Source organism: Pelodiscus sinensis, chromosome 8, assembly GCF_052426305.1.
Source record: "Pelodiscus sinensis isolate ZL-2025 chromosome 8, ASM5242630v1, whole genome shotgun sequence".
Classification (NCBI taxonomy): Eukaryota; Metazoa; Chordata; order Testudines; family Trionychidae; genus Pelodiscus; species Pelodiscus sinensis.
Window position 1 is genome coordinate 27,423,507 of NC_143059.1, and position 13,862 is coordinate 27,437,368.

The 13,862-nt window shown below is 39.4% G+C and overlaps 1 protein-coding gene across 3 annotated transcripts in view; it reads right to left on the reverse strand.

Annotated features, from left to right (window-relative positions):
* Positions 1 to 11,620, reverse strand: part of SLC25A16 (solute carrier family 25 member 16) — a 33,745-nt gene extending 22,125 nt beyond the window's left edge. Inside the window, exons 1-4 of one of the 3 annotated variants that reach the window (XM_006125253.5) lie at positions 11,112 to 11,597; positions 8,013 to 8,105; positions 5,101 to 5,234; positions 1,759 to 1,822 (exon numbers count right to left, since the gene is read on the reverse strand). In XM_006125253.5, coding sequence (XP_006125315.1) covers positions 1,759 to 1,822; positions 5,101 to 5,234; positions 8,013 to 8,105; positions 11,112 to 11,190 — 370 coding nt within the window. In that variant the 5' untranslated portion in view covers positions 11,191 to 11,597. Of the gene's footprint in view, positions 1 to 1,758; positions 1,823 to 5,100; positions 5,235 to 8,012; positions 8,106 to 11,111 lie in introns of all 3 variants that reach the window. The other 2 variants (XM_006125254.5, XM_075934930.2) reach the window with 2 other exon arrangements.
* Between the last annotated feature and the right edge of the window lie 2,242 nt (positions 11,621 to 13,862).

Consider the following 13,862-nt stretch of genomic DNA (forward strand, 5'->3'; position numbering starts at 1 on the left):
ACCACATCTGAGTGTTTAAAAACACAGCTTAACAGAAGCAATTGCAGCACATATAGCTGCATCACAAAGGAGTCATGCAGGCAGGATTACCTTCTTCTGTGACACAGTTAACCCCTTCTCTGAAGGTACCAGAGCACATGAAGTGCTTCCCCCCACCCAAGCCAACTCAAGGCAGCAGAAGTAAATAGGTTGCACCTGGCACTCTTAGACAGTAATATTGTCAGACTCTTTCCTCAGTTTTTTCTTTCCTCTGTGCTAAATGGCCATTTACTCCATCTACCTTAAAACTTTCATTAAGTCTCTTCAATTCTGCCTTACTTACTGCCTTCCATGCTCACAGCCTTCCTCTTTCCCTTCTCCTACAATCCTTTGCCACTCCCACTTCAGTGCTTATCCCTTCCTTTTCCTCTGCATATGTGTTATATTCCTTCCTGCTTCTCATTTAGTTTACTGCTGTGGTTCTCAATCTTTCCAGACTACTACCCTTTCAGGAGTCTGATTTGTCTTGCATACCCCAAATTTCACCTCATTTAAACTACTTGCTTACAAAAATCAGACATAAAAATACACAAGTGTCGCAGCGCACTATCACTAAAACTTATTGCTTTGTTTGTATGAAATTTTACATTGGCTAGTGTTTCTGTATACAACCTGTTGTAAAACTAGGCATAAATCTAGGAGAATTAATGTATTCCCAGGAAGATCTCTACGTAGTCTAGTAGTTCACAACCAAGGGTATCTGGTCTATTTAGATTTTAGGCTCTTTCTGACTGGGGCTGCTTTTTTTCTGTATCTACACAATATTTAGCACAATAGGGCTACGTCTACACTGGCCCCTTTTCCGGAAGGGGCATGTAAATTTCACGAGTCGTCGTAGGGAAATCCGCGGGGGATTTAAATATCCCCCGCGGCATTTAAATAAAAATGTCCGCCGCTTTTTTCCGGCTTTTAAAAAAGCCGGAAAAGAGCGTCTAGACTGGCCCCGATCCTCCGGAAAAAGTGCCCTTTTCCGGAGGCTCTTATTCTTACTTCAAAGTACAGGATACTTCAAATACAGGATACTTCAAAGTAAGAATAAGAGCCTCCGGAAAAGGGCACTTTTTCCGGAGGATCGGGGCCAGTCTAGACGCTCTTTTCCGGCTTTTTTAAAAGCCGGAAAAAAGCGGCGGACATTTTTATTTAAATGCCGCGGGGGATATTTAAATCCCCCGCGGATTTCCCTACGACGACTCGTGAAATTTACATGCCCCTACTGGAAAAGGGGCCAGTGTAGACGTAGCCTAGTTGATTGGACTCAAGGCACTACTGTAATACAAATAAAAGAGGTAATGTAGTCAAATAAACCTGGTGCTTCAAATGGTGGCAGCTACAGAAGGACTCCCAACATTCTAAACATCAGTACAGCTCTGAGTACTGTTTATTTTATTAAAAACAGATGCTTTTAGTGTAACTATAAACATATTTGAGGAAACATTTCTTAAGTTTTAAAAAATATTGTTTTCGCAAGATTTAACACAAACAAAAAGATTTTCGCAAGATTTAACACAAACAAAAGATTTAAAACAAAAGTTTAAATTGCTATATTCTTTAAAGTTTTATTTTAATTAAAACAATGTTTCCAATGGAAATATTTATCGTGTGTTTTGGTAGACTTTTTTGTATATGGATTTACAGTGAAATTTTATTTCAAGAAACATTACCTAAACTATTATTTACTTTGAAAATAGATGGTGTCTGAAAGTGAAAATAAAACTGTACCTGCCATGGATCCAGCCAGTAAGTTGTGCACAAGCCCAGAAATCCCAAGCTGCACCTTTATTAGCTACAAAACATAAAAGTTTTATAACAGTAATAAGTCATATGACATATGATAAGAAACATACCTCAGAGTTTACTGTAAATATATTTAATTGTTTCAAGGTGCATATTAGCAACCACCTGACATTACAAATGAAAAATACTTAAATTTCTGTTAAAAATGTAACACTCAGTCATCTTTTTTCTATTTCTCACTTGTTATCTATACCACTGTACTGAAAATATTTTTATAATCAGCAAATGTTGATTGAGAAGACAGAAGAAATTAGACTTTTTCCATTAAACATGAGACATAATATAAGTATAAAAATAGCGTACAAAGAATGCCGACAGGCCTTCTATTCACCCTCATAACTAGGACCCTACCAAATTCATGGACATGAAAACTGCATCAAAAACTGAGAAATCTGGTCTCTTAACATGAAAACTGGTCGTGTGTGCTTTTACTCTCTACTATAGTGATTTTACAGGGGAAGACCACTGTTTCTTAAATGGGGGGGGAGGGGTGGAACCCAAAAGGGAGTTGCAGAAACACTGCAAGGATATTTATGGAGGACCACCCTTACGTCTGCACTGCCCACAGGTGGGAGCCCAAAGAGAGATGGCTGCTGACTAAGGGTACAGGGTGGCAGACCATACCAAGCTCCCGGCCAAACAAATGCCTTGCTCTAGGTTCCCAGCTCTGAAGGCAACGCCACTGCCAGGGTCAACACAGGAGTAAGGACAACAGTACTACAGCTCCCCCTACAATAACCTTGTGATCCTCCCACAACATCCTTTGGGTCAGGACCCCTAAAATTACAACATTGTGAAGTTTCAGATTTAAATATCTAAAATCATGAAATTTACAATTCTTAAAATCCTATCGCCGTGAAAGTGACCAAAACTGACTATGAATTTGGTATAGCCCTGCTTGTAACACAGAGCAAAGGGATTTTCAGTAAAAGTGAGAAGAAACAAATTTTAAATTGAGAAATGAAATAATTTTCCCATACACTACAAACTCATTGCTACAAGAGTTCACTGAAGCCTAACGCTGAGTAGGATTCAAAAAAGGATTGGGAATTTATATAAGCAAAAACATTCCATGTTATATTAATACAGTTAAAAGAAACAATAAGAGTCATGAAAGGGATATAAATCCTCATGTGTCTGGGCATAAGCTAAGAAACTGATGAGAGTTAAAAAGAATCTTCCCTCATAGACAAATTATTTCATATCCTCCTACTACAGGATTTCTTGCATCTTGTTCCTGAACCATCTATTAGGGTGCGTCTACGCAGCAGAATTTAACTCAAAATAAGCTACGCAAATTGAGCAACGTCAATTGCATAGCTTATTTCAAAATTGGGAGTGTCTACACAGCACTTATTTCGAAATAGAGCACTCTTCTTCCAACTTCCCTTACTCCTTGTACAATGAGGCTTACAGAAGTTGGAGTAAGAAGTCCTCCAGTTTGACAGTATTTCGACATTATTTTGAAATAACTGCCTGCTATGTAGATGTTATTTCAAAATGATGTTGCTGGGTAGGTGTACCCTTAAGTGTCCACTGCCAGAGAAAGGACAGTAAACTAGATGCACTATTGATGTAATCTAATAATGTATGACAGTTATTTTCCTAATAAGAAATTCACAGTCGAAATGCCTTCACCAAGGGTGGATTTTTCAGATTCTGAAATTACGTTTAGGGTCTAACCTCAAGATTTATATACTCAATTTTCAAAATATTTATAAATCAGTAGGGATTTATTTGAGTAAGAATGTAATGCAAAGGAGGAAGAACCTCATAATTTGGCCTTTGGTGTCTCTGGGATTCTTGGGCCCTTTTGCTATGAAGAATAGTATGTATTCTTGTATATAGCACAACATAAAATGCAAAGATTTTTAAAATGTGTTGGACTCAGAATACTGGATTCTGAAAAGTCTCCTGAACTACTCTCAGCTACCATGGCGAGCTAAAATATGTAATTTCTAAACATTTGAAACTGGCAACTGGAAGTTTCTCCCCCACAAATAATCTGCCATCTTGAAGTTGTTCCTTTGAGTAGGAAAACCTCATAGGGTATGTCTACACTAGCTCGTTAGTTCGAGCTAGGTAGGGTAATTCGGGCAAGCGAACGAGCTAGTGTAGACATACCCACAGCTACTTTTAGGGGACAACCCAACTCCTACTGAAATTAATTGGAGTCCTTCCATTGGCTTCAATGCAAGTTGGAGTTAAACCTTGACGTTTTACATTGCAATAAGAAAGGCATAATTCTGACTGAGTAAAAGCAATGTTGAAGTAGACACTTATACTAATATCTAAGCTCCAATATTATAGGAAAGTAAATGCAGTAGACTAGGGCTATGTCTAGACTACATCCCTCTGTCGAAAGAGGGATTTAAATGAGCCTGAGCGAAAGTGCAAATGAAGTGAGAATTTAAATATCCCGCACTTCATTTGCACTTTCGATCAGGCTCATTTACATCCCTTTTTTGACAGAGGGATGTAGTCTATAAGTGCCCTAGAAGAGAATTCACAGAACCCATGGGATCCTGAAACACTGCATTTTATCTTGCAGAGCAATTTTTTTTCATGTGATGTCATGGTGCAGGTCAAACGGTTGCAACCCTGACAGAATGCCTTTCAAATTTAAATGAACTACTTGATTTATGAAGTAATAAATCTTCCTATCCAGTACTAAAAAGAACAAAGAAGGGGGTCACATTTTACATTAAGTTGCTACATTTTTTACAGTCAGTGGCACCACTTTTTTAGCACATTGGGAGCAGCAGGATCAAGAGTATTTTAATTTTTAAGAGTCTCTGAAGGATAGCTGTGTTATTCTGTAACTTTAAAAAAAATGAGTAGTCCTGTGCCACCTTAGAGACTAATAAATAAATATATATATGTGAAAAAAATATCATGAGCACTTCATCAGATGAGTTCATCAACTCCAGCTCATCTGATGAAGTGGATTTCTCCCATAAAAGCTAACGATACTATATACTGTTAGTCTCTAAAGAGCCACAAGACTATTCATTTTTTTTAAATATTTCAGTTTGCTCACAGAGAGACAAACACAGAAGTAAACTAAAATTTTGAACAGATTTTCTCAATGCAAAAGTGGTAATACTCTCACTTTTGCCCCCCTTTTTTAAATGAATACCTTAATCCACAATTTAGGCCAATGTGAAAAAGGGGAAACTAGTTAATTACATGATTTTACTGTTATTTTATCATTTTAAAACTATAATTCACTAAAGCCATAAAAGGAAACAAAATAAATCCAACTACCTTTTTATATTGCTCAAAAGCCACAAACTGAATTGCACCATATGGAAATATTCTAATCATCATTGCCCCGTTTCCTTTATACAACCCAAGGAAACCCTCCTTTTGCGGGATAGCACACAATGTAGAAAATACTCCTGTCATCAATACAAAAAAAGATATTTAACAGAGTTACAATGAAAAAATATTCAAACAAGTATTACTGACAATAAAATAGTATGCATAAAACTAAAGCCAGATCATGCTGCTCTTATGTACATGTGGAAAGCAGAAAACTAGCTTTTAAATGCTCAAATGTAGTCAAAGGAGGAAGGTTTAAGCATATTTCCTCCTGCCTTCTCATCACCCTGGTTATGTGAAAACTACTAATGAATCTACGCATTTGATGCCCCAAGAATTGTGGAAATGTGACCCAGCAGGAGGAAGACCTATTCCATGCGATATCATCCCTCCAGAAAAATGCTGTAATACTGGACCCTAAGGTTATGTCTATACTGCAACGCTATTTTGGGTTACCGGAGTATCCTGAAATAGCTATCCTGCATCTTCACAGCAAGCCAGTTATTTCAAAATATAACTGGTTCACTACTCCGCTGACCCTGTAAACCTTATTCCATGAGTAAGGAATGTTTCGGAATAGCGGGTTATTCCATGAGTAAGGAACGTTTCGGAATAGCGGGTAGACAGCACCAAATTATGAATTAAACTATTTTGAAATAAAATCAAAATAAGATATGCAATTTGCATAGCTCAAACTGCATATCTTATTTCGAGCTACTGTGCAGTGTAGATGCATCCTAACAGCGCAAAATTTTTCTCAAAAATTGATAACTTTAAATAGTCAATTACAAACAAATTGTCTGATTTATTACACCTGCCTCTGAAAAAAAAATATGCACAGATTTTAATATGACATCATAACAACTATGGTATGTAAGCACCTATCTCACATTAATGAATTTATTTTCCCAGAGGGGTATTGTGAAAAAGAAGCATTATTATCCCAATTTTACAGAAGGGGAACTGAATTGGAGAGAGAGCATTTTCCCAATACCATGTGGAAATCTGTGGCAGAGCCAGGAGTTAAATGCAACTCTCCCAAGTCCCAGTGAAGGGATATTTATAAACCACTCTCTCTATACTATATACACAGTTACTATGAAATACATGAATTAAACAAATTTTTAAAAACAAATATTTTCACACATCTATTCAGTTAATTGTAGACATTACTTGCAATATGTAAACATTTTCATATGTAACTTTTAATACAGACTTTGACAAATATTTACTCACTAAACTGAAGGTTCCTATCTTTGTTCGCTGCCCAAAAGTGATTTTTAAAGTGCTAAAATTTTGTTTAGCTATCCAAACAAAAAGCATGGCATTTTTCACACCTCAATAGAATTGTTCTTCATGTTCACCAGATTCTCATGTTTTAGAAATTCATACTTGCTACAACTTCAGTGAGAACAAATACTTTTGATATGGTTAGAACTTCCCTCCGCCCCTTCAAAAATAACCATTTTATTTTAAAACTGCTTTTATTTTAAAAGATACATGCAGGGCTGCATTATGACTTTCGTAGGCCCTTGGCACTTTTGCCTTCGTGGGCTCCTCCCTCCATAAAAAAAATATTAAAAATTATTTTTGATATAACTTTAAATACTTCAACATTTTATTTTTATTCTGTTTTAGGCAAAATTTAATAGATTTTCATGGGCCCTAAAAGTTTCATTTTTTTCTGATGTGAGAAAAAAATTAAAACATTTTCTTCTACCCTAAAGTTTTTTTTTCTTCTGATTTTAAAAGAAATTAAAACATTTTCATGGGCCCCTAAAAGTATCATGGGCCCTAGGCACAGTGCCTAATGGATAAATCGGCCCTGGATACATGTAATGCTGTTCACGTATCCTGAACTCCAAAACATGAAGAGAGAATATAAATATTAAACATGGGATTTTGCTAACTGGACCAACATGACCGTTTCTTCTCTATATCCATTTTTTTTACTTATTTCCCTTTCCCGCTTTTTTCCCCCGGAATGCTTGATTAGAATGTTCATTCAATTTAAGCAAAGACATTCTTGATACTCCAAAATCAATCACACACATCCACCCTAGAGTGAAATGTTATTTGAACATATAAACTGATGACTGCATAGTCTTTAAAAAAAAAAAAATCAGGAGATAAGAAGAATATTAGAGTCAAACATCAAACTATTTCAGCCATTTGTTAGATTTCATATTCATATATTCCCTTCTACCACTCTATATTCCACAGCCAAGTGCCTTCTATTGTACATCATACTGAAAACAAGCACAATAACTCCAATATTGTTATAACTCAGTAGTTCTCCTCCCAAGATGCTTAAGTTAATGGCACTTTATAATTAGTGTTTTACATGTACAAGTCATCCAATTCAAGGTTACACATTCCTGTGTGTCTGTAACTTAATGAAGTTGTGCAAAAATATGCAGGCATCTTCTACGCAATGATTCTAATCATGTGCAGAAGGGGGCAGTGTTACAGTTTTTTCTGGAAATCATTTCGAATTTGTTAATTGGGAGTTTACACAAAATAATTTAGGAAAAAAATTAAAATAAGTGTCAAATATTGCACTCTCACATATCATGAATAGCTTCACTGATGTACACTTTTTACACATATAGGTAAGATTTGCAGAATCTCTCTGTTTACAAACATATTTCTGAATGAACATTGATCTTAGATAAACAATCTTATAACACTGTGCAGACCTACCAAATCCAACAAAAAGACAATGAAATTGTACTAATAAAAAATTACCTAACAAATCATTGCTTTTGTTTACAGCAATTACATTGGTAAGTGGAGCACCACTACTCTCCTACAGTATAAAATTAAAACTTAAACATATGCAGTAGACATCTTACCTAGGTGTTTGTAATGGTGATTATGAGCTTGCAGTAAAATCTTAACTCGATCCAATGGTGCAATGGTTGTTTTGGCACAACATCCTGCAACACCTTACCAACAACAAGTGAGAAAAGTCTCAGAGGGATAGCTGTGTTAGTCACTTAAAAAAAAACTTTAAACATGAGTGGTCCTGTAGCACTTTAAAGTGTGTTTGTGTATGTATATATATTAAAGCATCATGAGTTTTCGTGGGCACAATCCACTTTTTCAGATGAGCCACTCATCTGAAGAATATAAAAATATATATTTTTGGTAAGTCTCTAAAGTTAGTCTCTAAGGTGAATATAAAATATGCATATATATATTTTAGTTAGTCTCTAAGGTGCTACAGGACCACTCGTTTTTAAGGTTTTTAGGAGACGTGAGAGTTGTTCACGTTATCAGCTTAATCAAATATTTCTCCACTGTATTTTATTTTTAAATGGAACAAAGTTTGCCCCCAGGAACTAAATTATTTAAAAAGTAAATAAGCTTGCATTTTTCAGGGCAAAAAATATTTATTCTAATGATCTACAAATCTTAGTGAAATAAGTAAAATCAATCCTCACATTTTTTGAAAGACCATTCTTCTTAACTGTTGAATGACCCCAACCACCTCATTCAGTAAGACAGAAAATTATTTTAACTTTTCCCATCTTATTTTTCCTTTTCTTTTTTAATTTTACAGAGTTCAACTTCTCTGTCGTCCTGACTGATTATTTTCTGTGATCAAACTTTCATAGAATACTAGAACTGGAAGGGACCTCGAGAGGTCATCGAATCCAGTGCCCTACCCTCACAGCAGGACCAAGCACTGTCGATCATCCCTGATAGAAGGTTGGATAAACATCTCTTAAATATCTCCAGTGATGGAGATTCCACAACCTCCTTAAGCAATTTATTCCAGTATTTAATCACCCTGACAGATTTTTTTTCCTAATGTCCAACCTAAACCTCCCTTGCTGCAATTTAAGTCTATTGCTTCTTGTCCTATCATCAGAGACCAAGGAGAACAATTTTTCTTCCTCCTCCTTGTGTAAGCCGTTTTAAGTATTTGAAAACAGCTATCTTGTCCCCTCTCAGTCTTCTCTCTTCTAAACTAAACAAGCCCAGTTCTTTCAGTTTTCTCTCATAGGTCATGTTCTCTAGACCTTTAATCATTCTTGTTGCTCTTCTCTGGATCTTCTCCAATTTCTCCATATCTTTCTTGAAATGTGGTGCCCAGAACTGGACACAATACTCCAAATGAGGGCTAATCAGCACATAGTAAAACGGAAGAATGACTTCTCATGTCTCTCTCACAACACTCCTGTTAATGCATTCCAGAATCAAGTTTGCTTTTTTTGTGCTGGTTCTACAGTAATACTTGGTACATACAGAACAATTATAAATGAAGATATCCTACTAATGAGTGAAGAATGAGAAACTTAAGTTGACAAATCTTCCTGACACTTTACAAACAGTGATGAGAGCTGAGGACCAGTCTGTCTGAGGAAGTAAATCTTTGTTTTCTCCAATGAGTGTTTTCTAATATTTTATTTTTTCTCTTTATTTTTTTTAAATAGCCTTATTTTTCAGAAGTCACAAATAATGGCACAACATATTTCATTGACTGAAAAAGAGATTTTCCTAAATGTGCTAACGAGGTTGCTTGGGCATTCAGCAGAAGGTTAGATAATAATCTGATTCAGAAATGTTTACAAATAGTAGTGTATGTATGAATGAAACAAGCTGTCTTACAAAGAAACAATGCTATTTACAGGTAACTGTCCCCTCAAAAGCCACTTTTTATTTATAATATTCTAAGGAAACATTTTCAATTAGCAATAATCACGCCTTGGATTAACCTCACTGGCTACGATGCTAAAATAAAAACAGTCTATTTAGTTACTTCGGTATACTCCTGACAATGTCTTTAGAAAGATCCATTTTTCAAGGGAAAAAGATTGTAAAGCGACATTGCTAAAACAATGTCTGAAATTTCTTTTCTTCAAATGTTTATGTTTAACACTACAGATCTCCAAAATCTTGAGTGTCGTAATCACTTTAATAGCATTCAACCCTCTTTATCAATTTAATTATTTAGATAATAATGCTTAACACTTAGGTCTCAATTCTTCAAGTCCCTGCCCACCAACTAACTTGCAGGATCAAGGCTTTGGGGGCCACTCCTTTTTTTCCCCTAATGTCTTGTGTACCCTGAGAAAGAGATTTTTTGGAATAACTTTAGGATGTTCTTGGGGGGGGGGGAGGTAAACTGCCTTGCATCCATGCACAAAACAACTGTTTTTGCCCAAATTAGCTGACATTTTATTGCATGTTAATTTAACCCACTTTAGAAGTGAGGTAGCTAGACTGTAATGATTTTTGTGTAAATTTCGAAGCCATGCTTGTCAACATCCTTTCACAATCCTTAAAATCGCTCATCTCCCTAGAGAAGCCATAAAGAGGAAGTTTCTCATTTGCTTGGTTGATAGTAGTTATAAAAGAGATCTATTAGAATCTATTAGATCTATTAGATCCTCTGCCACCCGCAGCAAAAGCCGTTAAAGTAACCTAATGTTGATGTGTTAACTATTTCAATGGCAAATAGCTAGCATTTTGGCAGTACTTTGAAGGCCAGATGATCGTTGGGGTGACTATCAAATTGAGCATGGCTTAGTTTGCTTCTAGCTCTGCCACGCGACCTTGGACAAGTCATTTAATCTCCTACCAGCCAGGTTTTCCCTATCAGTGACTGGGGCAGAAGGGCACAATGTGAGGTGGTTCAAAGCCGCTTATCACTTTCCCCACATAACAAACACCAAGACTCTTCTGTGCCAAAGGTGTCCGCTCCCCTCGCTGTGCGCGCCTTGCTGGGTCCATACGCCACCTCCCCCAGCCCGGTGTCCAGGGGACCCCTGGGCACAGCCCGCAGCCCATGCTTGGAACAAGTCCCGTTTTTATCACGGGCTTGATGGCCACACGGCGAGGAAGAGCCACGCTTGGTGCCGCAGAGCCCCTGCCGCGAGTCCCACGACGGGCTGGCGGGTGCCCGGGCCGTGCCCCGGCCTCTGCCCGCGGAGAGGGGCCTTTACCTCCCGCCACGAAGGCGCGGAGCCAGTAGAAGTCTCGGCGCGCTGCGGCGCTGGGCCCCGCCGGCCCCTGCTTGTCCATGGCGGCCGCTGAGACGCAGCGGGCTCCTCGGAAAAGGGTTCACTAAGAGAGCCCCCGGCGGCGCTTCCTGCACATGGTACCAAGCCCGCGCCAGAGGCGGAGCCGGGCAGCCGGCCGCGATCACTGCGCCGGAGCCGCCGCCGCGCGGGTATCGGTGCCGCTTCGCCCCTGCCGGGCCATGGCGCAGGCCGCTGCCTCCGGTCGGTTCAGGAGACGCTGCCACCGGGCGAGTGACGCCGCCTGATCGCGTCAGAGGCAAGGGAGGGCCCGGCGCGGGCTCTGTATCCTCCCTCTCCCCTGGGCTCGGCCGGCTGGGGTGCGCGCCGGGAGCGCTTCAGGCTCTGGGCCGGCAATTTTGGGGCCAGGCCGCCGGCTGCCCCTGCCCCTGCCTGGCTTCGAGTTCCGAGGTGTGGGGCAGGCCGCTACCTGCCTGCGTGTGCAGGGACCCAGCTCCCGCCTAGGAGCCACCCCCAAGAGTGAAGAGTGCAGATTGCACTGGTGGCTACCAAGATGGGCACCATCTGTTTCTTGGAGTGGGAAAACTGGTTTGTTGGGGGGGGGGGAGGTGTGCAAACGAGATGCTCAGCCTCAGAAAAACTGAAAAAAGATGTTGGCCTATACTTTCACAACTAGTGAGAGAACTGCTGTCAGAAACCAGTCATCTTCATTACTCTGGTGGGTGGGGCCCAGATTCCACAAAGGTACTTTGGCTGCTCTACAAGCTACAAAACCACTGTTCAGTTACTACCTAAATTAGTGCAGTGTCACAATTGGTAAGGCAAAATTTCCCTTGGTGCCTAAATTTCAGCCTGTGAACATGCATGTTGTTGCTTCACTAGTTTTAGCCTGTCTCCCCATTAAGCCCCTCAATACAATCCACCAATCAGGGAAAAGTAGGGTGGAACCCCTATCTTGTCTGTGGGGCCTGTGTGATGGACCGGGCACCACTGAGGGCATGTGCTCAGGGTGAATTGCTCAAACTCAGGACTCCTTACAGCCCCTGACTGGAAACCATCCCCAAAGAGGCCACAAACCATCACACTGAACAAAACCCCTCAGATGCCCCAGTTCTCCCTGTGCCACAATCAACCCTGGGCCTAACACACAGGTGAGAGGTTATAGAACCCAGTCTCATCTACCCTGAACGGGTTCTCCTGGTCCCAAAAGACCAGCTACAGTTCCCAGTCAATTTACACTTTGGAACTTACCCACAAGATTACTTTGAGCCAATCCTTTAGAATCTAAAATCTAAAGCTATGTCTACACTGCAGGCTTCTTGTGCAAGAATCGCTATTCTTGCACAAAAACTTGCGGAGCGTCTACACCGCACATGCGTTCTTGCACAAGTAAATTTACAGTACAGCGTCGTATCAGAGGGCTTCTTGCACAAGAGTTATTCCTCTCCCCATGAGGAATAAGCCCTCTTGCGCAAGAGCTTAGTACATCAACACAGAGTACATATTTATACCTCCACATATAGATAGCACACAAGTACATGAATAACATACATAAAATCAATAGAACATAAGCTTTCATTTGACACCTCACATGGCCCCCTTCATACATACTTGGGGCAAACACCCCCACCCCCCATGGATGCAGCAGTGATCTTTAAAATCCAATAATGTGACAGGGACCTGAATCAATATCTGTGATAAACTTCCCTTCAGAAAGCTGGCTGGAGGAAGAGGTCACAGTTTTTATCCCTGTGATTAGAACATTTCCCCAGGCAGTGAGAGATGTGGGTGCAATTCCACTGCCTGAGGTGGGAGAAAGGAAGTTGAACAGGGGCCTTCCATATCTTTCAGGAGAGGACCCTCACCACTGTGCTGTGGGATCATAGAAAATTAAAGTTGGAAGAAACCTCAGGATATCATCAAGTGCAATCCCCTGCTTGAAGCAGGACCAACCCCAACTAAATCATCCCAGCCAGGGCTTTATCAATCCAAGCCTTAAAAACCTTATAAGGATGGAAATTCTGTTACCTCCCTAGGTAACCTAGTTAAAATGTTTTTCTTCATATCCATCTCAATCTCTCCCATTGCAACTTGAGACCACTGCTTCTATTCTCAAGTGGAACATCTTCAGTCTCTGCTGTTGAACCTAGTTCACTTTGAAATAATAATTACAGAGTTTTGGAAGCAGTGGTAGAAAGAGAGCGTGCTATAATATGATGGTTCGGGAAGACAACTGGGAGGTTGAAGTCTAGTCTCCTTAGATGGGCCAACTACCTGCAAATCCTATTTAAAAATGCATTTTTATATAAAAATTCAAAATATTTACGTTATTAATGGCAGGAAGGAGTGTTACAAATTTAATTCACTCTTCCACTTGCTACTACTGACTTGGATTTTGAACCTACAATAAGAGCCACATAAACAGATCTCTGTCTCTGCATCCAGTACCATTCAAGTAAACGGGGCTCCACATAGGCACAAAGATCTTTTATGGATTAGTTTAGAGAATTGGAGCCTCACTCTGTACTTTTAACCGCTTGTACCTCTCTTTATCCTTTTACAAGATAAGTATCTAGTACTTATCTACCTCCCTAGCTCGCAGGGATATTGTAAACCATAAAATGAAAAGTGCTGTGAGCCCCTCTGATGAAACGCATTTAATCAATGGCACAATTTCACATTTTTAGCAGTAAGAACTAAACCATCATAGAATTG